The sequence below is a fragment of the Ambystoma mexicanum genome, chromosome 14 (genome assembly GCF_040938575.1).
Source record: "Ambystoma mexicanum isolate Mex_15411 chromosome 14, UKY_AmexF1_1, whole genome shotgun sequence".
In the NCBI taxonomy this organism is placed as follows: Eukaryota; Metazoa; Chordata; class Amphibia; order Caudata; family Ambystomatidae; genus Ambystoma; species Ambystoma mexicanum.
Genome location: NC_090940.1, coordinates 620,222,516 through 620,248,863, shown reverse-complemented (window position 1 = coordinate 620,248,863; position 26,348 = coordinate 620,222,516). Strand labels below are relative to the sequence as shown.

The following is a 26,348-nucleotide window of genomic DNA, read 5'->3' as shown; positions in this document are numbered from 1 at the left end:
GAGTTTTCCCTTTTTTTTTTTTTCTCTTTTCTTCTTTCTTCTTTTCCTTTCTCGTATTTTCGTTTGTGGTTTCTGTAAATAATTAACAATTGTATTGTGTTGTGTGTCATTTGTTTTTCTAAAATATAAAACCAATAAAATATTTTTAAAAAAAAAGTATTCTAGAATTTGGGGCCTGTACACCAAGGGATAATTTTATAAAGTGCGAGACATGCATGGCATCAAGAGTCAAAAATTTGAAAACCTTTATCATAAAAATGTGGGGGTGGGTGGTGTGGAGTAATGCCTACCTGGCCTGAACTCTAATGGGGTTGTTCCCTCAACTGATGCTTCCAAGGGCCGTCAATGTCCCTAAGTCCAAATCCAAAGCCAGTCTGTGTCAAAACATATGCTTGCCCTCACTCTTCAGCCAAATGTGAAGAAAGGCACACAAAGGCCAGTTTCAGGTAGTTTTACCATCAGATTTAACTCTGCCAGTTGCCAGTTAATAAAAATACGTCAAATCAAGAGTAGCCAGGCTCCGGGATCTTCCAGGTAGGGCTTTTTACAGCAAGTCAATACAGTTCACAACGTCCCTGGGTCTCTTGGGGGTTCCCTTCCCCAAGCTCAGGTCCCCTCTTGTCTAAGATTCACAATTCCTGTCGGGGCTCTCAGAGCTCCCTTCCCCAAGCCTTGGCCTCTCTCATTAGAACAAGGTCTTTCACACATTTCTGTGGGCCTCTCAGGGTTCCACACCCCAAGCCTTGGCTCCTCTGAACTCAAAACACGATTTCACTTAAAAGTTCAAACACATTAAAGTTCACCTTGCCAGGACGTGCCTCTCATAGCACAGTTTCTGCTTGTGAGATTGCAATAGCCTTTCATTCACTTTGGAGGATTTTGCCCTCACTTCACTCTGACGCTGTACACCTCCTCTGGTCAGCACAGGCAACCACTTATTTCAGGCACTTTCCCCTGTGTGCCTTTACCACGGAACTGTGCGAAAGGACCAAAAAAAAAAATGAATTTACCAAGTCTGAAAAAAATGCATACCACCAAAGGTTCAAACACCAAAAGTTCAAACCTTTGGTGGCATGCATTTGAGGTAAGTACTACAGTATAGTGAGCGGGGGGGGGAGCACCCCAGCTGCACACCCGACAAAATAAAAAAAAACAGGGGCTGCGGGGGTGTCCCCTGCAACACCCCGCTCACTATACTGTGTGGTATAGTGAGTCGGGTGCTGCAGCCCCCCCCCCTCCCGCAGCACACCCGAAAAAATAAACGGAAAGAAAACGCTGCAGCGGTGTCCTCTGTAACACCCTGCTCGGGTTGCGTGGGGAACACCCCTGCAGCTGCCAGTTTAAAAAAGCAGCGCCAGTTCACGATCACGGAAGTGAAAGGGAACTGGCACCGCAGGGACACAGCGTGTCGGAAGGAAAGATAAGTAGGGTTTGGTTAGGTTGAGGGTGTGGGTGTTCTGGTTTGCAGTGTATGTTCGCATGGGAAATGTACTAACCTTTTGGAGGTGTGTACATTTCTCATGCAAACTTTTCTGTCACTGACTTTTCTGTGACGGAAAAAAATCAAGCAGATCCTTTACCACTAGTTTTCCTTCCTGCGCCTCTTGCACACTTTCCTTCGCCTCCTCCGTCACCCCCGCTGCGGCCCCCCGTGGGGAACTGCTGTTAACATCGCTTTTCTTCATCCTAGAAGGTACTGTCTGCTCCTCCTCAACTTATAACGTCATGTTGGGGTGGACAACCTAATCATGTTCTCCCAGGCCTCGGGACGTGTCCTGTAGGCTAAAATCCTTTGTGTGGCCTACCCAGCCCCCTGAACCCTTTGAATCAAAATGGGTTACTTACTAGGAAAAGCTTAATCTGTGCATTTGACAACTTTTGACAGTGTCTGCCTCCCTTTGTTCTTCCGCCCAAGTGTTACTGGTCCCCCCCAGTACCCCCATCTGACTTTTGAGACTCATTCCCCAGATAGGGTTGGATTTCTAAAGAGGGCTTTCCTAGAGTTGTTGACTTACTAGAACAGTAACTTGGTTAGTGTATGATACCGTTGGTTAAGGTAGGATTTGCTAACCTAAAACTACTCTTGTGCAGTCTTGAGTTATTATTGTACGTGCTAGTTTAATGTACTGATAAAGCATTGGTTTAGGCAAAGTAGGAACCCTGTATTCCTGAGTGTGAGTCTTCTACAGTCCTACCACAGGCAGACCTTAATAAAACTCCATCCATAACAATGTTCAGAAAGTCAGTAGAAGCAAAGATGCAGGAGGGACCCGTAGAGAACATGGAGAAATGAAGGTCAAGGAGCTACTGGTTGTGAAAACCAAAGAGTCAAGGACCAGTGGACTCCTGATGTTCAAGAGGGACCAGAAACTGCAGGTCAAGAAGAGACCACAAAACTCAGAGGAACAAAAACAGATTCCAACCAAGGATAAACCTAGCAATGGAGTGCTCAGGGAGTCGCTATGCTAGAAAGGAGCATCCTGCAACTCCACACAGTGCCTGCACCATGGGGTATGGAGCGAAACCAGAGGGCAGCAAGGGGCCTCGGACTGCTTAGCCCAAGTACAATCCTGCTGACAACACCGCTAACAATCACAATGGGTTATCAGGTATAGGCTTGAAGATTAGGGTTGCCAGGCGGCTACAGGATTTCTTAAGGATCGGTTTAGAGACTTTCTTAAAACTACAGTTTGAAATTACACCATTTACTTATCATGAATGGAGCACCCGTCCATTCATAGTTTAATCCAAAGACGCGACGAATAGGTGGTACTAAAATGTATTACCACACAATACTATAAACAATATTTAAACTTTATATTAAGAAAAGGCAAAGAGAAAAACGATACAAGAGTAAGTCAGAAAGATACACCTAAAGACCCAGACATTCAAGGCTTCAGGACTTTAACATTTTAACAACCTGCTTTTTCCTCAGCAGCTTCTACGGCAGGGTCACCCCTCCGATTCACTAAAACACTAGGCATATAAGCAGCACGCTTGTGTCTGTGGCATCTTCCTCTGCTCCCGACAGAGCCTCGCCTCACACAAAGATGGATCTAGCACTTTGTGAGCAATAACTAAATCTATAGAGGAGAAAAAAAAAAAGAAGTCTTTCTGCACAGCAGCATCTAAAACAGAATTTAACTTACAAGTTTTCCTCTTTGCTGTGCTGATCTGGTCTCACGGAGGGTGTACACATCGCCACAGACTGAAATTTCACGCCATGAGCCAGGTTTAGATTCTTCTGTAAACCCCTCCTTTGGGTGCATTACCAGGACACCATTGGTCGTTAACCCATCCATATGGCCATCAGGATTCTTCCACTTGGTTGCCTTCTCCTATAAGAGAAAAAAAAAAATAAACAGAAAAAAAGACCACCAATCAATCTAAAAAACTGGAGCGGTAGAGGAGCAGCTTATGAATTAAAATGGCTCGAACATTCAACTTTGCCGCTTGTAGAGGGTAAATGTTATTCCTATACTCTTAGTCTTTCAGCTTTTAAGATTGAGAGGTCTTGCCATAGGGTGCCAATTCAGCAGTTCTAGTACATCGCACTAGAAGCTGGAGTGGCGCAAATGATCACTGAGCAGCTTCTCCTTTTCTCAATCACTACGGATGGAGTAGGAGGGAGGGTTTGTTTATCTTGCAACATTGTTATTCACATGTATGTAACTCAGTCGTATGTTTCAAAGATACACATGCTCCGAACACTTCTCAGCAATTGTCAAGACTGTTCCCGTTGGGAATACCATTATAACTCACGATTGGTCCTTTGCACTATTCTGGTCCTATCACTATACATCCACTCTACAATAGCTGATCGGAGTTTAAGAATTCACATGGTTTGCAGATGCCACCATGTAGTGGCTTGATACTGGAAGTTATCATTAGAGCAGTCCCAAAACAGAGTTGGCACTGCCTGGATACAGATTTACAGCTCCCACTGATCGATGTGTGTGCATGACATTTGTGCGCGTTTCACAAGGTCTCCCAAATATGCCCATTTTATGTTGTGTTGAAGGCCTAGAAGTGCACATGTACCATTTACAAACTCAAGTAGTTCTAATTATACACATTTCTATACTCGGATACTCCTTTTCCTTCAATTACTAAAAGGCTTGATATGAGTCTTCCTTTATTATTTTTATTCCTCAGCCAACCTTTTTCTTGGAGAGGCAACAATAGGGTCTGTATTACATTCACATGACTAGCTGCAAAAACACTGTTACAGTAAAGTAATGTTTCCCTTCAACATATAGATCGGTCTTAGAGTGCCACGATTGGCAGAGACTACGAAGCAGTTATAATAGCGTACTGTTGGAACAGATTACTCAACCTATGGAAAAACATCTCTGGATTGAACCACCAAGAATTCCGTTTAGATTGGCATAATAAAGGAATAGTACACGTTTATCAACACAGCTCCAAATAGTTTACAAAGTGAAGTAAAACTAGGCAAAAATGTGCTGGTTGTTCATATTCTAAGATGCAAGTTTGAGTCTCGTTAAGCCAACGTATGAATTGGATACAATATCGGTCCCACTATTACATAAAACTGTAAATAAAAAAATAAGGAATAGGCTGCATAAATAAGACGTGTGGGAGCATTTAGCCAAACATTCCATGTTAAATGTTCTTCCCTTAGGATACACATCTGGTAATTAATTAGTACTTCAATTAATGTTGTACATGCTCTCCTCTTGAGTGTATGTAATTGATGCTTCCTGGGCATTAACCCAGAATAGTAATGTTGTAGACCTATGATAAATGCTCTGCCTATAAGCAATTATTGATTTGGCATTTCTTTTTCATGTTATAGAACGTGGCAATGCGCCAAATAACAGGGTTTATGGAGAGTGCAGGTACTCACTCCCGGTACTTACAGTAACCATCAAATGAACAATAAGTTGTTTTATAAACATTTACCAAGGTTATGAGCTAAGTGGATAAACTATTGGTTTTTATTCCTTGAAAATAGCCATACTTGTAAAAGATTAATGTTTACAGAGTAATACCTCCAAGAATAGTACTCTGTATTGGTATAAGCTATACCTAGAATGTTATGAAACGACCACTATAGGTCAGCGTTTATGCAAAGTAAAATAAAACGGCGGTGTTGAAAAACAGTTTAAAAAGGATATTAGATGGAGTTCTCACAATTGTTGAATTTTACAGCACACGTCACACTTTTTGTTGGTGAGGTTCCTTCGCTCTGTGGGCTGCCAGGGGTCAGGAATGCGAGGAGGGCAATTGCTTGTGTTTTTCTCAAGATTCGACCCTTCGTCAAAGAAATTTGGGGAAAAAAATCCTTGCTTTTCCTACTCTATACGGGAGTTCCCTTCCTGGTCTAGGCTAAGGGAATAACTCCTAAAACAAACTGTCCCTCACATAAACAAAGGGAAATCAAACATTAAAAAAAAAAGGAATAATGCTTAACCAGTAGTTTGGATGAACTTCACCTGTTCTGGGCAAATCCCTTCCCCAGGGGTTTCCAGAGCCAATTCTCCAAATGTTCAAAGGAAAAGAAAGTCTTGAACCAGTTCTTTGGAGTTTCAAATCAACACAAAAATCCACTGGTAACACTTCACTTTCAGTTGAAAAGATCCCTTCCAATTTCAGCCAAGAAAATAGCAGCAATGGTAATCCTGGATGTCTTCTTTCCAAGATGAATTGCCACATTTAAAAGATCAGGTTAACATCTTCTCCTACAGATTTATAATTAAGACCTCTGCAGTACATTTGGTATAATTGTCAGGACGCTTCTCTTTGGGTTGTTGCTTTCCTCTGGACAACCAGTCATCTACTACTGTTACCGTGCGAAAAGTCTTTGTTCCACAGCATACCTCCACTTCAAACCAGCTTCACAGTGACATCCACCGACAGTTTATACACCACAGTTCACGTACTTCTACAACTTTACACAAATTAAAGACGAGACATGTTGACATCTTTCCAGGTATGCAATACACTCTTCTTTCCTATAGTCCAAGAAAAGGGCAGCCTGTGGTCTGCCTCACGTATAATCTGCCTCTGCTCCAAGACTGACTTTCTCTCAACTTCAGCATTACAGATCATCTTCTCTTTTTACAAGCACCCAGCTTTGTCCACACCTTCTTGGTTCCAGTAACAACCCTGAAGCTGTATTGCCACTCTTCCAGCTTCAGAGAACAATGCCACACTTCTATAAGGGCACTGGACCTTCAACAACCTCGCAGATCAAGTGTATAGATTTTAAGAGGACTGGTTTCAGTATGGAAAGGGTTCACCTCTTGGCTTCAGTAATGCTTTTTCTTCTAGTCAGTACAACAACTTCTGGACTAAGACAGATCTTTAACCTTTTTTAAAAATTGTTTTTTTAACAGTATACAACCCAATCATTGAGCAAAAAAAGGGGGTGTCTGGGAAACTCTCTACCAGCACGAACACAGCCCATTGACTTGTTCTTGGGTGGATGGCCCCTGGGAGAGTCTCAACCAAGTCTTTAGCTCACTGTTCTTTTCACAGAGAAGAAATGTCCCCGCATATCAGTCTTCGTCCTGCCCAGGGGCAGTCCAGCACCGAAATGCTAGGCAATTCTCCTCTGAACAAGAGTACCACAGCAACCCCATACACATGTTTCAGCCTTGTTGGACATCAGTGAGGTGAAGCTGCGCCTCTCTAAGAACAGTGAGCAAGGGGTCCACGTCTGGATCGCCCTGGTAACTTAGGGTAAGACCCTAAGTTAATTTATGCAAAAAAGGGGGTGTCTGGGAAACTGACATACTGAATACGATAGTGAGGAGCAATATTCCATACATCTCCCTTCCTTATTCAATGCATTGTCTGGCCCTTTTACCAGACTCCCATTAATTGTACAGTCTGTTTCAGGTTTCCGATGATTCGTTGGGGAATAATTTCCAGCTGGGGTATGTGTTATTTGTCCTCCAATGTAGGATGCATGTACTTGCAATGGTTGCTTGGCCGTGGCCCATAGCGTGCATCTGGCCATGTGCCCTTCACTAAGTGCCAGACCTTTGTCCCCCTGAACCCCCCTGCCACCCGGCTCCCTCTGAGAACGGCCCCCGGTTCCCTCCTCCCCCAACCCCCTCAAACCAAAGTGCTGCTTTTCCCCTTTGATCCTCGTGGCTCCCATGTCTCGCTTTCTATTGTTTAGGTGTGTGACCCCCCCTCACCCCCTCTGTTGCTGCTTCCAGTGCCTTACTCATCGGTTTTCTACATTTGCTGCATTGCACCTCCATTGGTGGTCTCGGGTAGCAGCCAATTCATCCAGTAACTGACCCCAGTCCATTTCTAGTGTACCATCCTCTTCCGGCTTTCTAAATAAATGCAAGTATTCTGCTTCCGCCAGCCCCCACCAGCGTATCTCTTGTAACGATAACCGTATTGATGTACCGGTTCCCTTTTCCCACTCCATCGCTATCCTTCTCTTGGCAAGTATGAAGAGGAATCCGGCCATCTTGTTTCGGTACTTGTGGTTTTGGCCCACGATAGGAGTCCACATAGGCAACTTCATGTGAGCATTCAATCTCCCCCCAGCAGGTCGCTGACTCTGCCTACCACCTCCTCCCAATATTTCGCCACTACTGGGCAGCTCCAGACCATGTGCCGGAAGCCGGCATGTTCCCCATTGCAGCGTGCGCTGTTGTGTGGTGCTGTGTGATTTATTTCATGTATCCTTTCCAGGTATACCCTACGCAGGTAATAGAATTGTGTAAGCTAGAACCTTCAATTCCTGGACAACTTAACCTGCTTCCACATCCGAACCCACTTCTCCGGGATAGGCTCCCCACCGCTCTTTGACAGTTTGTTCCCCATCGTCCCTAGCTGCTCTGTATATTCTTAATACTCTGCTTCTACCTTCGCTCAGTCCTAACAGCATCTGCATCACCGGATGTTCCTCCGGTTCCTCTGAGATACCAACCCATAGTGCTGCCATTCGTCTGATCTTGAACCTTAGAGATACCAGCGATTACATTTCTATTCAATATGGCGGAGACGGTTTCAGACTCCTTTAGGGAAATACAATTGGCCACACGCGACCTTCCTCTGATGCTACATTCACTTGTTGCACATTTGAAAGTCAGTCAGCATTAGTTTTTTGGAATGGTTTTTAAACAGGTGTTCCATTTTAATGAGACATGCGACATACTGCGGCAACAGTTAATTGTTCAACAATGGAATTAATAAGATTTTCTTCTTGCGTGAACACCATTGCTCTCACTAATAGTGCACATGTTACATTTCTATTATTAAAAGTCCCACAAACAGTTTATACTCGATTTGAACGTATGTAAGTTACTTCTATCTGGTAACAGTTACCGGCAAGGCTTGCTAAGTGAACCTAAACACAGAGCTGCAGGAACACTGCAATTATGGGCTGCTTCACTTTCCCCGACTTAGTCAACTGCTAATATACTACTTCGGGCACTCTTGGGACCCGCACCCTTCTGCAGCATGGGAGTCTCTGGTCCGGCCACGCCGATTGGGAGTCTCCTTTACTCATCAGTACCTCGGCTTGCCTTCTGCTATGGGCCTCTCGCTTAAGTACGGTCACAGTACTGGAATCAGACCCACATGGCGCACATGGGGAAAGCTCCACTCTCAGCAAGTCTTCCCCAGTTTGGCCACAGCAATGCAGTGTTTGAGACCACATGACCCTCTCAGATCTTGCAGGTGAAATCTGCTGTCTCCTCACTCCAGCATCCTTGCTGTGATCCCACTTCATGAATTGCCAGCCTCGTGCTCTTCTACTACTGCTGCCTGCCTTCTGACGCCAGCTCCATCTCCTTCCATCTTCTGTTGCAGCCTTTTACGACTCGCACGTTTGTCAATTGGCTTCAGGTGTGAGCAATTGGTTTCAATTGCCAGACCCTGGCAAAAGCAATTAGTCCTAACTGCCCGACCTACATCTACATGCTTATTTAGCCCTCATCTCGGTCCCTATAGGATTCTGGGACATGTAGTTTACTTCATCAAAGTTAGGTTTTTCGAGTATTTTTAAGGGTATATTTAATCCCCTTAGTAATTATAACAGAGTGGCTTGTAGGTTTTAACTTTGCTAAAGTAAAATGAATTAAAGACGACGCAATTTATGTCATTCCTTGTAGTGTACATTTAGTACTGAGGAGGAAATTTAGGAACCTAAACGATTCTCTTTTGGTATAACATACTTTGGTGTTACAACCATAGGGTTTAACACCTTAGATTTATAAAGGAGGTTTAGAGACATTAAAATGACACTAAGCCATAACCTCTTCCGGTACAGTGGTAAGAGTCCCCCAACAGAATGCAAACCCGCAATCCTCGGGTTGTATCATTCTAAGCACCCATGACATCACAAGATTCCAAAAGACTAGAAAATGCACTTACATACAATGCTCATTAGAGCACAAAGCACTCGACCAAGAGTTGAAATGATCTTACAACATGGTGGTTCTACTCAGATTTTAAAAAGGAATCTGGCCCCAATGACACTTAAGCGAACAAAAATGTGTGAAGTGTCCAATTTGAGCTGCAAGCGATACAAGGTACTGAAAAAGGGGATGTGTACCAGGATAGGTTACCACGTCTAACCTGAAAGCTAGCCTGATGAACCAGGTAAGTGGCAGGCGTCCACCCACCAGAACAAGCCAAACTTGGAGACCCATGTTAAAAAAAAATGCAACTTGAACTGCTGGCGACTGATGGAAGGCAACAGGCTTTCCTACAAAGTACTCATATAGGAGATTCACCACAGCAGTGTCAGGCAGCCAAGATTTCAGCACCATTCAGTATGCTCGACTCCACATTGCCACATTTCATTAGTGGGCCGACTATAGCCGCCGTAACAAATTTAAAGTGTAGACACAAAATGCCAATTCTTCTAAATTGTGGCTTCTCAAAGGGGGAGGAGTCCAATCAAAGATTCATTTACATTCGTTCTTCCATTCTAAATGGATGTGGTCTCCGCACCAGCTAGCCGGTGCATTCTCAACTTTGTATCCAGGGCACAATCTTGAATTTGGATTCACTTGTTGCCGAATAGTATTCTTTACACTCTAGGTCAGCAGTATACAAACTTTGGGGCGTGACCCCTCCCATCCCCCAGGGCTCTGAGGGTGCATCCCTGGGTGGACCCGAGAGCTCAGCATGAATTATTATTTTTTTTAGGTTGGAAAAAATGGGCAGGGGTGGCTCACATGGTCGGGCTGAAGCATGAAACTGTCTCAGGCAACAATGAAAAAGTGGCCCACAGTTGTAAATGGATATTCATTCCTTTAGTCACAGACTGGGCCTCATTACAACTATGGAGGTCCGGTAACAACGTAGCTACCGTAATCCCATACTAAGTTGTGGTTGCGGGTGCCTGACAGCCCCCCAGTTCTGGCCTGGCAGGCCGTGCAGCACCTGCTACCGCCAGGGGTGTAATTAGGCCCACTGTTTCAATAGTATCCAAGGGGGTGCTTTGTGTTAAAATTTAAGTAAATTGTGATATATTCAGCAACAATGGTCAAAATGACTAACTGCATAGTTAAGTAACTCAAACTGGTCCACATTGGCCACAATGGTGGCCCATTTTGATGGGCCCACACTAGCATTTTACATTTTTGGTACAGGCATTGCCCTATAGGCCAGTCCGAGCCTGGCGGCTCATCCATAACGGCGAGGGGGCACCCACCCAGTGGCCCCTCACCCATTATGGAGGAGCTAAGGAGCCAGCCCAGTGAAACACTGAGCACTCCCTCAGCTGCTTTTTCCTGCTGAGGGCGTGCTCATGGGCTGGCTGAACCGTCATTCCCTTTGACGGTTCAGTTCCCCAGCCGCACAGGCTCACTGAGCCATGCAAGTGCTGGGGTGTTTTGCTTTGCCAGCATTGCATAGCTCATTGGAAATGCTGGCTTGGGCACTGCATGTCTGTATGTCCAAGGGGGAGCCCCCGCGCCTCCTCGCACAGAGTAGCCTGGAGCAGGGCTTTTCAGCACCCACACGCAGGCCAATGCAGAAGGTACGTTTATGTTCATTGTTTTTATTTAAACTTGTGTATGGATGCGTGTATGCTTATGTTATGAGTGAGCGTATGGTGATGGATGCTCTTGTGAATGATAGAGTGATCGCTGTATGAATGTGCAGCGCCTTGCATACACACAATCATGTTGATTGTGTTAGGCCCAGGGATGGTATCTTTTTACTGGACATCCATTATAGATGTCCAGTAAAAAAAAAAAAAAAAAAAAGTCATGCCTGCCCCCTGGGCCCCCCAGCACCAATTGCAAACTGTTTGGCTATTTATCCATTTTTTTGTTGTTCTACAATGCAACATTTTAACCCATTATTTACCGCGCCCCCAAACTCTTATTGGTTCGGACTCCCTCACTATGCTCGGTCACTATGGCATTTTTGGGGGAAATAGTTATACCCCTCCACTTACTGGCCCTCAGACTGTGTTGGGAACAGGATTGGGGGGGGCGGAGGGGGGGGTACCCATGGTGTGGGGAGAGACCAGGGACTAAGTAGGAGTGGGATGAGGGAGCCCGGCGACTGTGATGGGAACAGGTGACGGCGCGCAATATATACTGTCCATTTGGCATTTATGGGGGGACTAGACCTGCCCAAATTTTGCTCAGGGGGGCCTCGGCCAAAAATGTTTGAATACCACTGCTCTAGGGCCACTTAGACAGGCAGACTGAGGCCCATTGTTGTAGCCTATTAGAAGGGTGAAAGAAAGGGACCTCGGAGCAAAGTCTATACACTCACACAAATTCAAAAGTAGAGAGAAAAGCAAAACCTCGGTTTGAGGCCCTTGTTAAGATTTCACCGCAGTCATTAACCCTGCATGACCATTCAATTCAACTACTACTGCAGTATTAAAAAGCAGATATAAAAGTAGATATTTCCCGACCATAAACAGATAACGAAACCTAGAAGTGTCTTTTAAACACCTTAAGTTAGAAGTCAGATGAGCAGAGGGCGTGTGCATTCCAGTGTAGTTTTGAATATCAATGTATCTCAATTGGCACCGAATATAATGCGCCGCCCATGCCCCATCCCCTTAATTACCCAAATGCCCCTCTTCTTGGTGCTCCTGCCCTTTCACTATTCCAAATCTTTCACTGTGTATCGAAGCAACTGCATTAGCAAAAAGGCACGTTAAAATAAAGAAAATATAAAAAAACATGTTAAACACGCCACCAGGCATGTTAAAGTAGAGTGCATGTGTACAATCCTGCAGGTGCCAGCCAAGCTCGGCCTTGGTCATGGAAATGCATTAAGCTGCCGCAGGTGCTGCATTAAGGCAATGCGGTGACCCTGGGACCTTGAGCTCGAGTCCGTCTGTACACCTAGTGCTTGATCGACAAATACAGGCTCACCATTCGGGCTGAGTTATGTTGGTACAGTGGACATTATAGAATGTGCTCCATCACAGCTGGGGTCCTCTCTGAATATATAACATTGTGAGTCAAGTTGTATGTAGTCAGTAAGAGTACATGCATGTCATCTTCTTCCTTCCAGGTGGGTAGAGATCCAGAACTAGGAGAGAGCCTTTAGAGCAGGAGTTTAGGGAGGAAACCATCAGGCAAGAGACAAGGAGCCACGAAATGCAATGTCACTGCGGAACATACTGGTCAATCAGTCCCCAATAAAATAGTGTCTTTATAGAGCTTTGTGCAGCTTAGCCAGCAATATATCTTATGCTGGTCTACATTTGCCATGCACATGCAACTAACAGAACCTCCTCCGCCTACTATACTGGGCGGCCATCTCAGGGTGGAGCGCAACAAAGCAACATTTGGAACATCATAACCTAGAAGCCACCCATTAGAAATTAAAGTACTACTTGTGACATCTGTATGATCGTTTCTACACAAGTTAGTTAGCTGGAGTTCTCACGGAGGCAATCTTCATAAACCCGACTGCTCTGTTGCTCCTTTCTTCCACTCCAGCACACAAACTAGATGACAGAAAATAATGCATTGACTCGTGTTTCTCACAGGAGCATCGGGAGAGGTCCAGTCCAGTCGCGGGATAGCGCATGATGTACTTATCCCATCAACCAACTAGATGGCGCCACACCCAAACCATTGCAATCTAAAAGATTTCCGCTGTCAAAAAACAAATAGCACACAAAACACACGCCTCGGCAAAGTCAAACCTTTTGGCTTTTGTGTAGGCATTTTCCAGACCCTGCCATAACGATAGCATTGGTTGGTACCAGACTAATACCTATATACAAGCCAATTGGCTTGGTCAAAGCTCCCCTGTCAAGTGGCACTAAAGCACCACCTAGAAGCTGAAACGAACGCTTTGGAGGGTACAGCTGGATGGCGTTTGGTTATTTGTCCACCCATTGACAGCCCGCAGCCATGCTAATCCACATGGGCATTCCCTACCACTTCATGTCCCTCACCGCTCGAAACGTCCTCTGGGGCCCGATCACCTGCACCCCGGGACATAAGATTCACCAGGGGAGCAGTCTTGGCCATTGTGATATGGTGCTCCATCACAGTTATAAACAGGACAAACTTCGCAGAGGCGCTACAGAAAAGGGTAGAAGTGTGATAAACATGTAGCAATCCAGATTTATGCAAAGAAAGCAAGACAAGTGGCCAACTTCCTCCCGCTTGAGAAAATGTGGGCAATCGAGCGACGGTGGACAAGAAGATCCCTTACCAGGTAGAGAGGACAAAAAGCAGCTCGAGCCAGGATTAAAAGTTGCAGTCATTTACCAGAACGAGTAACTCTTGAAGGGGAACTCTGATAATTGAAACCCAAGTGGCCATTTACAATCCTGTTCCTACAACAAAACACATGAAAAGCTAGAACAAACATGGGTCTTTTAGGACCTTCCTCTTAGGCCACCATGTGTTTTCCTGTACAGTGATTAAAGTGGATTGCACTCTCCAATATTTATCTAACCAAAACGTAAAGATACCCACATAAGCAAAGGAAGACAACACACAAACAGATGTCCTAAACCAGAGGACTAACTCATGGCTCAAGAGGTTTTAGACTACGGCTCCCATAACCCCCTCATAATGCTGGAGGTTGCAGTCCGATATAAATGAAGGGGCACCCCTTTTGAAACCCGAAATCCATTGCTAGCCTGGTTAGCAACACATTTCTTTTCACCCAAAGCAGAGGCCAGCACTTGTGTTACATACCCAATCCAGAAGTTGAAAAGGGGCGTTGCTCGTTAAGTGGGTGGTGGGGGGAGGCTACCAGAGAAACTACCTACAGCTCAGATTTTATAAAAAGGGGGCATGTAGTCAAGTAATTTTGATACTGGGCGGAATGCACGTGGTTTTTAACTATATTGATCATCATGATTAATAAGCAGAAAAACAGTACAATACTCAAACTCTTTCATATTCCCACCTGCGAGTAGAACGGGCTACCCTTCTGAAATACCACCGACATTCCATTGGGGAAAATTCAGGAAGCTGTATTGTCCATGAAACAAGTGTAACTGCACAGTACCTTAACAGTACGCATTTGCTGGTATACAAGCTAAACACATTTTTTTAAAATACTCACGCCAAGAAAAATGTTTTTCGAAGAGTCAAATCCTGCTGCAAAAATTCGTGCCGTGTATGGTGGGTTCCGATCACAGACAATCCGGCAAGCAAACCTGGACACGGTGCTTTGCGTGGCCTGGGTGTCATCACCGTTCCGACCCCCGGAAACCGTATCTGTGACCACAAAGTCTATAGGGCTCTCCGTCGATCTTCCAATCTGAAAAGAAGGGTGAACCAAAAAAAAAATACTTTCAGATCACAACCTGCCTGTACTGGCACTCTACCTATAACAAAAAAGCTGTTCTCATCCTAAAAGGAACGATACTGCAGAGTAACGGAATCGCAAGGTATTCCTAGCTTCAGGGTATGAACACCAACAAACTGTACGTGGATTTTGCAACTTCGATGCCCAATGATACACATTCTACTTCCAAATGATAGGTTCACCCATTAAAATGCATAAACAATGAATACTGGAGGCTGTGTGCAGCATCTCGACCTTGAAATAGAGGAAGCAAAATAAATGTAGTTACCCTATACCCCACCCAATTAAAAATCACATTGATATCAATTTTTTCTTTAAAACATGAAGCGGATATGCAAGCAATGTTATTATATTATTTTCGTCTTCACATTAAGCGACCCAATTCAGACTGCTCCAGAAGTGACGCCATGAAGCAATGCAAAGGCAGGGGCAATTTACTTTTTGGGGATAGACGGCTATGGTCGCCAATGCAAAAGGGGAATGGGAGGGAACTTGCCATTTCACAAGGGATGTATGAAATCATTCAAATAGTTGCACCAAGTAACCTTCCATAACATTGTTTGGGCTGTCTGTACCATTACTGCTATGCCTTGGTCCTCTCAAAAATGCAGGCTATCATGCGGTCTAGGGTCTCCATATTGGGGAAAACTGACAACCAAGCTACTGCCACAAGTCAACCAATGCTTTGAGGGGTATCTGGGGTTATTACAGATGGTGCCCTGGAACAGGATGGCACTCTATTGGTAATGAAGTTGTGGCCCCACTAAGAGGGATCAGAGTGCCTCGAGGTCTCTGAAGAGGCCTGCTTGGCTCTTAATCGGATGCCTTCTGACGGTTCCCATGTCATTTTCTATCGAATTACAGACTCCTCTGGGAGGTTTGAGCCACAGGATGCACGTTAATAATTAAGTGCTGGCATAGGGCAGGATGACAAAAGCAGAAGAAAGCCAAGTGCATTTCTGAACAGACAAAATGGAGCCAGAACAAGGAGATCGACACCATTGCCCATTATAAAAACCCAGTTATGGTCTAGGTTTACTTTCAACAAAAAAAATAGACAGCAGCTCAAGCAGAAGTACACTGCATGCTTGGACATGAGCGCAGCCCAGGCTTGCCGTAATGCGACAGTCTCTTCGGCCATCTCCTTGCTCCATTGACTTCAAACGGGGCGGTGGTGGGTTTAAACGCAGTATACATGCTTGCTATTAGCAATAGTGTGAACAAGTCAGCTATACAATTTACAAATGTTCCAAGATCCCACATGCAGGTGGAGTGATTCAGAGCTTGCTCACTGACTCAGTCTGACTCACCGGTAACAGGGTGACAATACCTCTCAACAGTGGCACGCCTCTGCGCAGTACAGCGTATTTAGCACACTACAGCATTTCTGACATAAAAGAGGAAACGCTTAGTTCCACTAAAAAGCACGTGCTTGTGAAGAGGAACCTAAAACATCGAGTGGATATAAAATTGAGAACTTTTGGTCCCAAGGTGCGGGAAAAAGATCTTGTGCCATTGAGTGGAAAACTGAGGCTCAACTTTTTACACATGACCGAGAAGCCCTCTTTCTGAAATCTTGTCTGCCTGCTTCCATTTCAGTCATTTAGCCAATGAACTGTGTCCAACAGAGGCAAATGGAAATAAATAAAAACTTTGAAAAGTGCTTTTATGGAGACATACACAAAAAAGTAACCCAGATAAGCGCATATTTTTTTAATGAACTTGTTATAAGCAGTGCTCGTAGACCACGCCCACAGGTACTCTTGGGTTTATTAAAACAAAATGTCAACTATGGCAAACAAACGCTGCCAGTCCGTAAACGCATTGTGCATACTTCTCCAGCCAATTAGGCAAGCATTTACCATGCAAAGTTCACTCGCTATAACCCTGCGTGTTTGCGCTATGCTTCGGCTGATCGGCTCCGCGTTCGTTCCGCCCATCGTGTGCGGATTGGAGGCCGAGCCTTTTCCATAGCAGCAGCTCAGCTTTGGAAAGGCAGTTAAGACCTACTTGGTCTAGCAGATTTGGCTACGGTTCGTTCCTCGCCCTCTAGCGCCAAGATACGCTATGGTGTTTGTGCGCTGTAGAATTTCCCATAACACAACATGTGGACTGCATAACGTACTTCATAGCATAAATCCTGAAGTCTTATTCTTATAAGGTCAAGTCTCTTAGGTGCTCCTATACAAGCGACACCATGCATGGGTTTAACAAGCATAGCACTCGCAGGCAGCCGCTTCTGTATTATAGTCCATCGACCTCGATAGTACCCAATGCTATCCCAAATGAGCATGTCCCCCCCCCCCCGCCACCCCCTTCAAACCTTGATTAGAATCCCCACGCCTGAAGAATATCCAACACCAGTCTATCAGATCTACCTCGACCCTTCTAATCGCTATGGACTTGTGCATGTTAAGGCCTCTCGAGCAATGCAATAACCCGTGGTCACAAAAGTTAGACTCCTGCAATGAGGGTGTCAGGAGAATAGGGTAAGCTGGTGACAGACGTGCCATGGCAAGATGGGGGGGGGGGGACATCAAAAGGACATTCGCCTACCGAGGTCACTCTTTCGAAAACCAAGAAGTGTGTTCATGCAAACATGCTGCCACTGGGAGCAGCACCGACCTTTCATGCAGAATCTGGTTACAGACGGACAATACGGCCACCAGGTATTATGGCTTCAAGTCATATCCGCCCCCTCTCAATGGACGCTCAAACAATGTGGCGTTGGCAGTGAACTGTGCAAGCCTCAGAAAGACGGGGGCAGCGAGTACTGTGTTCAAAGTTGCCAGGCACTTCCAGAAAATATCATTTAGGGATCACACCTGCTCCCTTGTACAGCGTCCCCTACTGGTGCTCTTGCATTAGAAACTCGGAAGGAATTCCAGCAGGAAAACCAGTCTCCCATTGGCACTGACAGTCTTGAGCCAGGAAGCCCAAGAGGATGTAGCCAAGACAAAATCTGGCGAGTATTGGAAAGGTCTGGTTTCAAGGTTGAATCTAGCCCGGAGAAAGTTTGGAAGTGGCAACGCCCAATGATTGGTGGGCACAAAGGTTTGAAATTATTTTTTGAATGTAGGCTGCACACAAACTCTGCTTCCAATATTCCCCAGAGATAGGGGAACCAGCACTTAAACCTTTAACAATGGCTACCCAAAGATGATGGTTTACGCTCTGCTGCAGTAGCATACCCTAAATCACAGCAGCAAGCTTTGCAGATTTCAGCCTTCTTATAGACCAGAGAGCGATGAGCTGGATCCAATTCCTCCAATACCCCTCTGCTCACAACAACAAAGCACACACCTTGCCGCTTGCCCTGCACATTCCGGAACAAAGCCAGGCTTTTCACACTACCGAGGGTTAGAAACAGAAGCATACTGATAACAGACATCTACAATCAAGAAATGGCAAAGACCCTTGGGACTCGGGAGCACAAAACGTATTAGTACTACTGTGCTACCTGGCTACGCTACCTGGCTACTGGGCCAGAATCAGAATCGTATCCCAGCACCAAATCACCTTCATCACCTCTAGTAAAAGTCCAGCAAAGGGGGGCACTTGCCCCCCCAACCCCTGAATTCTTGCTAAAGCAGAATATGTATCTGCAGCCGATTAATCTTGACTTTGCAAACGGTTTGCAAACTCTGAAAGCTTGCAGTCGATGTTCTAAAAAAATAAGCATGTGCATTTGGTGTTTATGGGAGGGGTCTACTCACTTGAGGTACTCTAGCCCCATTTGGACAAACTTCGTCTCCAGAGGCCCCAATTCACCCTGTACTTTCCCGAGGACCCGAACGGGGTAGGGTTACATTCTAAGGCTGACATCAACTGCACCCACTTTACATAGTGACCTACCTGCAATTATGCATAACTAGATGTTCAACCAATTATAATACGTCTATACTGCAACAGGTGTTAGATGTTAAGTGTCCCCTGTACCTGGACTAACCCTGCCCCTCACCCTAACCCGAGAGCTGACCTACTACTAGGTCAGTCCAGTGGACTAGAGGGTAACCCGGTTGCCTAACTGCGGCTAGACCTTCCCCTCCCACAGTGGCAGTAATGCATCTCCGGGTGTGCAAGACAACATATTAAGAAGATAGCTCAGTTGTCATATGTGGTCTTAAATGACAACCTACTGCAAGATGTGCTCTCTCAATTTGGCAGTGTCCAGCAAGCAAAAGACGAAAAATACTCAGAAAGAAGCTCCGTTGGGAATACTCTTTTGATGGAGTACCAAGTAACTTTTTGATGGCACCGGCATGGCTCTACACGGAGGATATTACGACTGTCTGCCATTGGAACCGTGCTGGGTAGTCTGGCGACCCAGCAGCGTGTACCACCACAGCTTACCTTTGCTACGCTAAACAGCTTAAGAACACCTGCATCTTCCTCCAGGCTGCTCCAATGTTGTGACTTTCGGTAGTGAACATGGCTTAGCAGCGACGACTAAAAATGCATGATGGGAACCAGAGTAGCTCCATGGTGTGGCTAGTGCTTTATTGAATGTTGTATTAGTTCAAAATATAGCTTTCCCTGATGGGCTATTAAGTAAATAGTAACAAAGGTTACAGGCGAATAACTTTGTTCGACAGTTGTTACATTTTCCAAGGGGTATGATCCTGCCAGTTAGTGGCGCCAGAGTCGTCCAGAGCCAACTGGGACCCCCTGGGTGTAAGTTGAACCAGGACCAGTATTTAACAAGGACAGCTTCTCATTGGGCCCAATACTAGCGGGACAAAGACAATTATGCCCCTGTGATTGTAGGAAATGAACCGTGAGCTGTCAAAAACATGACGGTTTAAGTCCAAGTCCACCAGAGGCCAAGCCAACCTATGGTTTGATTTGGCAGTGAAAAAGAAGCCTTCAATGCATGTACGTGATGGAGCCACTGGAAAGAGTCCCGAGTCAAGTACTAGGCGAGCGGATGCTGGGCTGCAGAGCAGCTGTCCAGTAGCTAACACCAAAGATCCCGTTACCAGGCCATGAAGGGGAGGTTGGAAAAAATAAATAAATAAACCCAAGTAGCAGAGGTCAGGCAGGCCTGGGTATCTGTGTGTCTTTGGTCAAAGCTCTTTGGGTTCTTGATCCATGTGTAATAACAGGCCAGTGGCTTTACCAGCACTCATGCCTCTTGGTTTCTGACTGCACAGGGTCAAGCAGCATGGCACCATCTCAGAGCATGGTCATGGATGATTGAAATCTAAATGTGTCCGTGTGAGGGGTGGTGGGGAGATAGAGAATCAGGAGTAGTAAAGTGGCCGCAGATCCTGGCAGATGGGGTGGGATCTTAGTTACACACCACAGCGGGTATTCCCAGACCTTCACGACGCCAATTAGTACTTAGGGAGGGGGAATAAATTCACAATGACCCGCATCTGCTTTTTCCATACGGCAATGAACATTTTAATTATAGCTGTATTTTTCAATGTAGCAACTTGATTCAACACTTGACACATTTCACTGTGCTGTAAGAAAATCACACGCAGCCCAGAGTACTACTTTCACAGAGAAGTACATCGCTTGGTTTTAAAAAGTGGGGAAAATTGTAGGCGCTAAAGAAAATTTGCAATAATTCAAAAAAAAAAAAAAAAACAAAGTTACTTCTTTTACAAAATCACTCAGAAAGTACGGCTTCCAAAAATTCAAAACTATAGCACATATGGTAGAAGTAAAATTCGGGTGGCGATTAAGGATTTTTCTAGAGAATGGGTTAGCATTGGGAAGATCAATCCACACATCTTGATCTAGGGTTTGACTCATCAAGCGGTCAGCGTGGAGAAGCAGACGAGCCACATTCTAAGAAGCAACCAGGTTCCAAATAGCTATTAGTGGCCACAATTCTGCTGAGGACTCCCCATACACTGGTAGCCTATAAACACCACAGCAGACACCTGTAAACATGTACATTAGGTATTTGACGAACTGCACAAAAAAAGCTCCATACCTGGAACATATCTGTGTCCTTGTCGTGGGTATATTCCACAACGATGGTCTGATTCCTGGACAACGTGTAGGAGATAATGTGCTGCCCTTTAGAGATTATAGCCTGTTTCAAAAAGGAATGCAAGTATTATTAGTGATAGACTTCACACTAATGTACAATACATTAAAATATCTAGACGGTCAAAACTATTTTGCAGAGGAATATTTTAGCAACTGAACTTCATGACAGAAACTAGGAGAACAAGTATTATGATTTATAGCAGGCTGGTTCACTTTCCCCAAAGTTACGACATTAAATCTTGTAACAGTAGGATGGAAATCAATGTATGGGGTTGGAGGAAGCACAGCGACACAGATTGCACCAGGCAACACTACATGCAGTCCGGCTGTTTCGGAACGCCACTCAAGAACAGCTATACTACCCAAAGATTCCATCAACAAGTTAACTGGCGAGAGACCACCAAATACCGAGTTTTTAGCACATTGACAAAATAGCCGTTTGCTTTAGCTCCAACGGGGCCCAATTCCAATTGTGCTTTGGAGAAGTTCACAACATTGGACAAACGCAAAAAATGCAAACCTCAAAAGATAATCACATTTAACGCCCGACTGTTTAGAGGTTAGCTCACGAGCTACTACTACGCAGTTCATTGCACCCGCGAAGCACAGAAAGGTCCCACTCGCACCTCGCCAGCAATTTTGGCAAGTCCATAATAGAATGTACTTAACTAACAAGCATGCGTCCCCTCGCCCCCGGACTCACCAAGTGAAAAATGGGAAGTGAAAACATGCTCCTGCATCAGGTCCTCTCGCCCGCAGACTAACCAAGTAGAAAATGGAAGTGAAAACATGCTCCTGCATCAGGTCCCCTCGCCCCCAGACTAACCAAGTAGAAAATGGAAGTGAAAACATGCTCCTGCATCAGGTCCCCTCGCCCCCAGAAAAAAGAAACGCTCCTCATCTAATCAGGAGGTTTCTTTTCCTCCAGCTGGATTAACATGGCATGGTTACAACGCAAAGAACGGTTCTGCCTGCTGAACAACAAATACAAATAACCCACACACTAGATACATCACAAAAATGTATTTCCCACTAGAATACATCAAACCCGCTTCAAAGCACTCCAATCTGCAACAAATAGGGTAGGACGGGCACGTGTAGGAGAGGGGTGAACAAAGTAACCACCCACACATACACAACCCATGTATCTGGGGTAATTGGCACAAAGATCAAAAATTCGGAAAAGGGGGAACGGTCTCCTTTGCTTGGTAGAAACACTTCACTGCGCCCTCGAGTCCCCATACCTCAGATGTATTACCACTCAGCACGCAAGAAGGTAACCTGAAGCCCTCCCAACAGTCACTGGAGTTGTTACAGTCCCGAGATGGACCATAATCTCAAAAAACACATACAATTCTACATGATATAAAGGAAGGCTAGGCCAGAAGGAACTTGTTTAAACAAAGTGTACAGTTGCAATCTGTCATTAATAGATGCTCTTCATGACCAGAGACACGTGCTTTCCCAGACTCAGTCATTTGCATATCCCGACTCCCACCCCTCAGGCAAAAAAATTATAAAAAAAGATATCAATCTTACAGGGCACAAAATGTGCACTAGTCACAAGATAGTGGTATTTGAGTCTTAAGAGTAAAAAAAAAATGGCCACCCTAAAAGCCATTTATGAGCAATTCCTGGCCCACTCAAGAGTTCTTCCAAGTTACAGATACTGGATGCCCCCTTGACTCGTCCATGTGTGCGCGTGTGTGGGAATGGGGTGCCGCACAGCGTCTGGTTGCAGGAAGGAAGAGCCAAGTTGAGGGCCTTCCTGAAGGCAAGGTGGTCTCTATGAGACAGAGGGAGAGAATTCCAGATGGTGGGTGCTAGGACAGATGAGGAGCCTCAGTCTGGATAAAATGAAATGGTGGTTGGGGGGTGGGGGGGAGGGAGGGACTACCAGGACGTGTGCTGAACCTGTGGACAGATCGGTTGTTAGTGTCCAGTTTGCTTGGGAGGAATTTGGGGCCTGTGGAGGGCATGGTGGGTAATGCACATGGCTTTAAAAGTGGTCCATCGGCTGACCCAGAGTGCAGGGGAGATGTGATCTCTAAGGGAGAGTGCAAGCAGGAGCCTAGCTGTATAGTTTTGGGTCTATTGGAGCTTTAAGTTGAAAGGCAGGGTCGCCTAGATAGAGGAAGTAGTCTGGGCGAGAGAGGATGATCGCCATGATTGTAAAGATTCTATGAGGCTATGAGAGATGGGGAAAGATCGGCGTGAGAACGCAGAAGTGGCATGATCTGGAGACGGCATAAATGTGGCGAGAGACGGTCAGGACTGATAATGGCGCATCCCAGGTTTTTGACCGAGGGTGATGCAGGGAGTGGGGGTCCCAAGGACGGCAGCCAAGGGGTAGGTTGGAGAAGGAGCAATATTTTATCACAGATTTGAATTTCGGTTTTGCCAGGATTGAGGAGGTGGTGGTTCGTCATCCAGCAGTCTTTGTCTGTGTGGCAAGAGGCAAGGTGTGGGAGTGGTGAGGGCGGGAATCTTGCTCCCTGCAAATAACTACAAGCAATAGGATATGGGTGTTGGGGTTCAAGCATGGTTTCTAAAGCAGTTACCTTGGCCTCAATACTCTTGGAAGTTGCCAGTAACGCATAGGAAGTTAATCACAGAAAATACAGGGGGGATGATCACTTCAAAGCCTCCCCATACAGAGTGGGTCGTCAAACCAAAAAGGAAGCCCATTCACTCATCTTGCCTTTCTTTCTCGTCTCAGATGGCTTCATAATTGATAGAAAGTATCACTTAATGGCTAGTAAGTCTATAGACACCTTAGACCTTTCAAACACTATTTTTAATTAAATTGCTTTGAAACTCTAATGCATTATCATCAGAAATATATATTTGCGTACTTTAAACGTCACTGCGACCCCCCCACCCTCTGAGCTCCCTGCTGCCGTCCTTCCCATCCCTGCCCACCACTTCAAGAAGCTACCCTTATAACAGGGAGATCCAGGGCAGCCACGCCCGGGCAGACTACAGGCCGCGGAAAAGGGCATCTCCCCAAGGCCCCTCACCTGTCTGAGCCTGTACGCCCAGGGCACTGCAGCCAAGCCCAAACACTGCCCGCAGCGACCTCCAAGTTAGAGGCCACGCCAATCAAATTTCCCCATTTAATTACGTAGCAAGTGCAGTATTGTTGACGCCTGCTTTTTAACTAACAGTACTCATATGTATACCAACCGTTTTGAATGTAAGTGCTTGTACAGAGTACAAACACTGCATTAAAGTAAGGCAGATGCTAGCCGGAGGGTCACCAATTTTAGCTGAATTCTTAAGTATAGACACTATTGATTAGGGTACTACTGCTCTCAATCCTGCATCTGTGTTAAAAGCAAACCACATACTAAAGCTTGCCACTGTACTAATAACCCCAGCTCCTCGTCTGCAGATCTGCCAAGTATCGCACACGCCCTAAAGGGCTAGCCACACTACACAAGAAAAACACAAACCACACATTCACCACAACAAACATCGGCAGCCAACATACAATACCAGACACTGGGCCTTACCCATCCGGTCACATGCCAGTGCACACAATCAAAGCACACAAACAAGTTTCTCCTGGTTCTGCAAGCATTAACAGATTAGCACAATCTGCCTATCCCGTTTACCTCACTAACCCACTTGGTCCTATTTTTACAGAGCAACATGAGCACCTGGAGAGCATACAAAAAATGGGAACGTTGCGCGGTACAAGCCAACCTAACATTTTATCCACACTAGCTGAGGCATTCCAATGTTGCATTTTACCCATCTGTCCCTGTATACGTGAGGTAGCGCCCCCCCACCTCCACCATGAGGCACCTCTTACAATGTATGCTTTCAATTCCCTTCCGCTTGTTGAAACTATTTTACGTTTCCCTTCACTGTAGAACCTGTTCACTCTGCACTTAATGTACCTAGCGCAGGGATACCAGAGGATCTTGGGCGCGGCTATAAATGCTAAATAAAATCAATTTTGCTTAGAAATGTAAGCGACTGATGCATGTGTTGTATACAAATGTTTAGGTGTCCCAGGCATAGCACCCTCTTCCATGCATGTTATGCACTTTCAATGCAGGGGCCCAAAACCAAGGCATCCCACTGAAAGTATTCGCTTCCGTTTCACTGGGACTTACCTGATGGGGCACCATTTAAGGATATTTATCAACTCTTTGTCCATCAAGCTGCCCCGATTGTCAAACATTTACATAATCGTTGTGATAGTCCCAACAGACCACGTGATTCGTGCACGAGGCCAAGGATGAGCACTATGGAACAACATATGGTTATGCCAGGGTCAGTATACTAAGTGGTGTTTCTACTCGAATCCCAATTTCTGAAAATCAATGCTTTGGCATGCATTTTGGGAAAAGAAGATCATATATATTTTTGAGAACCTCACGTACCTTGGATGCTTGAGGTGTTGACACCAGGTGAACAGCACTAGGTTTGACACCGTTTGCTTTGGGGCGTCTATATAGAGTAAACCTGCTTTTTCGACGTCCCCTGTCTCCGTTTGGCAGAGAACCATTGTACCTAGGAGCAAAAAACAAATAAATACCTGGCTTCAGCTACTCCTCTTTAAAGCACTGCATGCCGCTTAGTTTATGGGTATTCATGTGGACCAAGATGTTAATTCCATTAACAAAGATGTGCAAGATGAAGCGTTTTTCTTAACCATGATCCAACACCAGTTACTGGAAGAAACGGCCTCCAGGCCATCAACATGTAGAGCACCCCAACGAGAGCATCTGATCACGTGTATTGCACATATAGTGTAGGCACTACAAGTGACTTGCAAGTGCGACTAAGCCACCTACATCAGAATCACCACACATACCAAGCACTCACACAGAACTATCAGTAGGTTACTTTACCTTTTCCTTCCAAACCTATACACTGTAACCCAACCTTCATTATTGCAATGCCTTATGGGCGGAAGTAATGAAACTTTGTCCATGAAATAAATCACCTTTGCTCAACTGTCGTAGTCCCTTGCCCCCCTCCAGGACGCCTGGAGTACTTTACACCTGCTTTCACTTGAACAGAAGCATAACAATCCAGAACACACAGACGTCCGACAGTCTTGGTCATGTTGCATAAACCAGTCAACCATAAGCCTGGAAGGGATTCCAGAGAGAAAGTTCGGCCTAGTGTGCTGATGGGACCGTCAGTGTGAGTTGGATGGTGATGAAAGTTTGTGCAAGAACATAAAAAAACAATGTGTTTGAAGTGGGAACAAAGACATTGGGCGGATGGGCAGACATCTAAATTATGATGTTGACTCCCCACTTCTTAGTGAGACAAAGTGAATGGGAGAAGGCAGGACCGCCAATTCATAAAGCTGCCAAGCATGGGTGCATCATGAGGGACCGGGGTCAGTGTCAGCCATCATGGAGATATGTAATAGCAGTAGGCAGCCAAGTGAGTGGAAAAATAGGACTTATCCAGCGCCAGGGGACCACTCCGTTGGTGATAATGTTAAAGGACATTTGTACTGCGCACTAACATATTGCAGAGGCATCGGCCATTTCTGGATCCAATTGGTGTGAGGTGGTTGTAGCACAGGTTGGTAGTAAAGGAAACCCAGGAAGGCC

The 26,348-nt window shown here is 45.4% G+C and overlaps 1 protein-coding gene across 1 annotated transcript in view; it reads right to left on the bottom strand.

Annotated features, from left to right (window-relative positions):
* Window positions 1-26,348, bottom strand: part of PELI2 (pellino E3 ubiquitin protein ligase family member 2) — a 45,639-nt gene that overhangs the window by 17,800 nt on the left and 1,491 nt on the right. The window contains exons 2-5 of the mRNA XM_069638069.1: window positions 25,158-25,287; window positions 20,705-20,806; window positions 14,512-14,709; window positions 3,150-3,338 (exon numbers count right to left, since the gene is read on the bottom strand). Coding sequence (XP_069494170.1) covers window positions 3,150-3,338; window positions 14,512-14,709; window positions 20,705-20,806; window positions 25,158-25,287 — 619 coding nt within the window. The remainder of the gene's footprint in view (window positions 1-3,149; window positions 3,339-14,511; window positions 14,710-20,704; window positions 20,807-25,157; window positions 25,288-26,348) is intronic.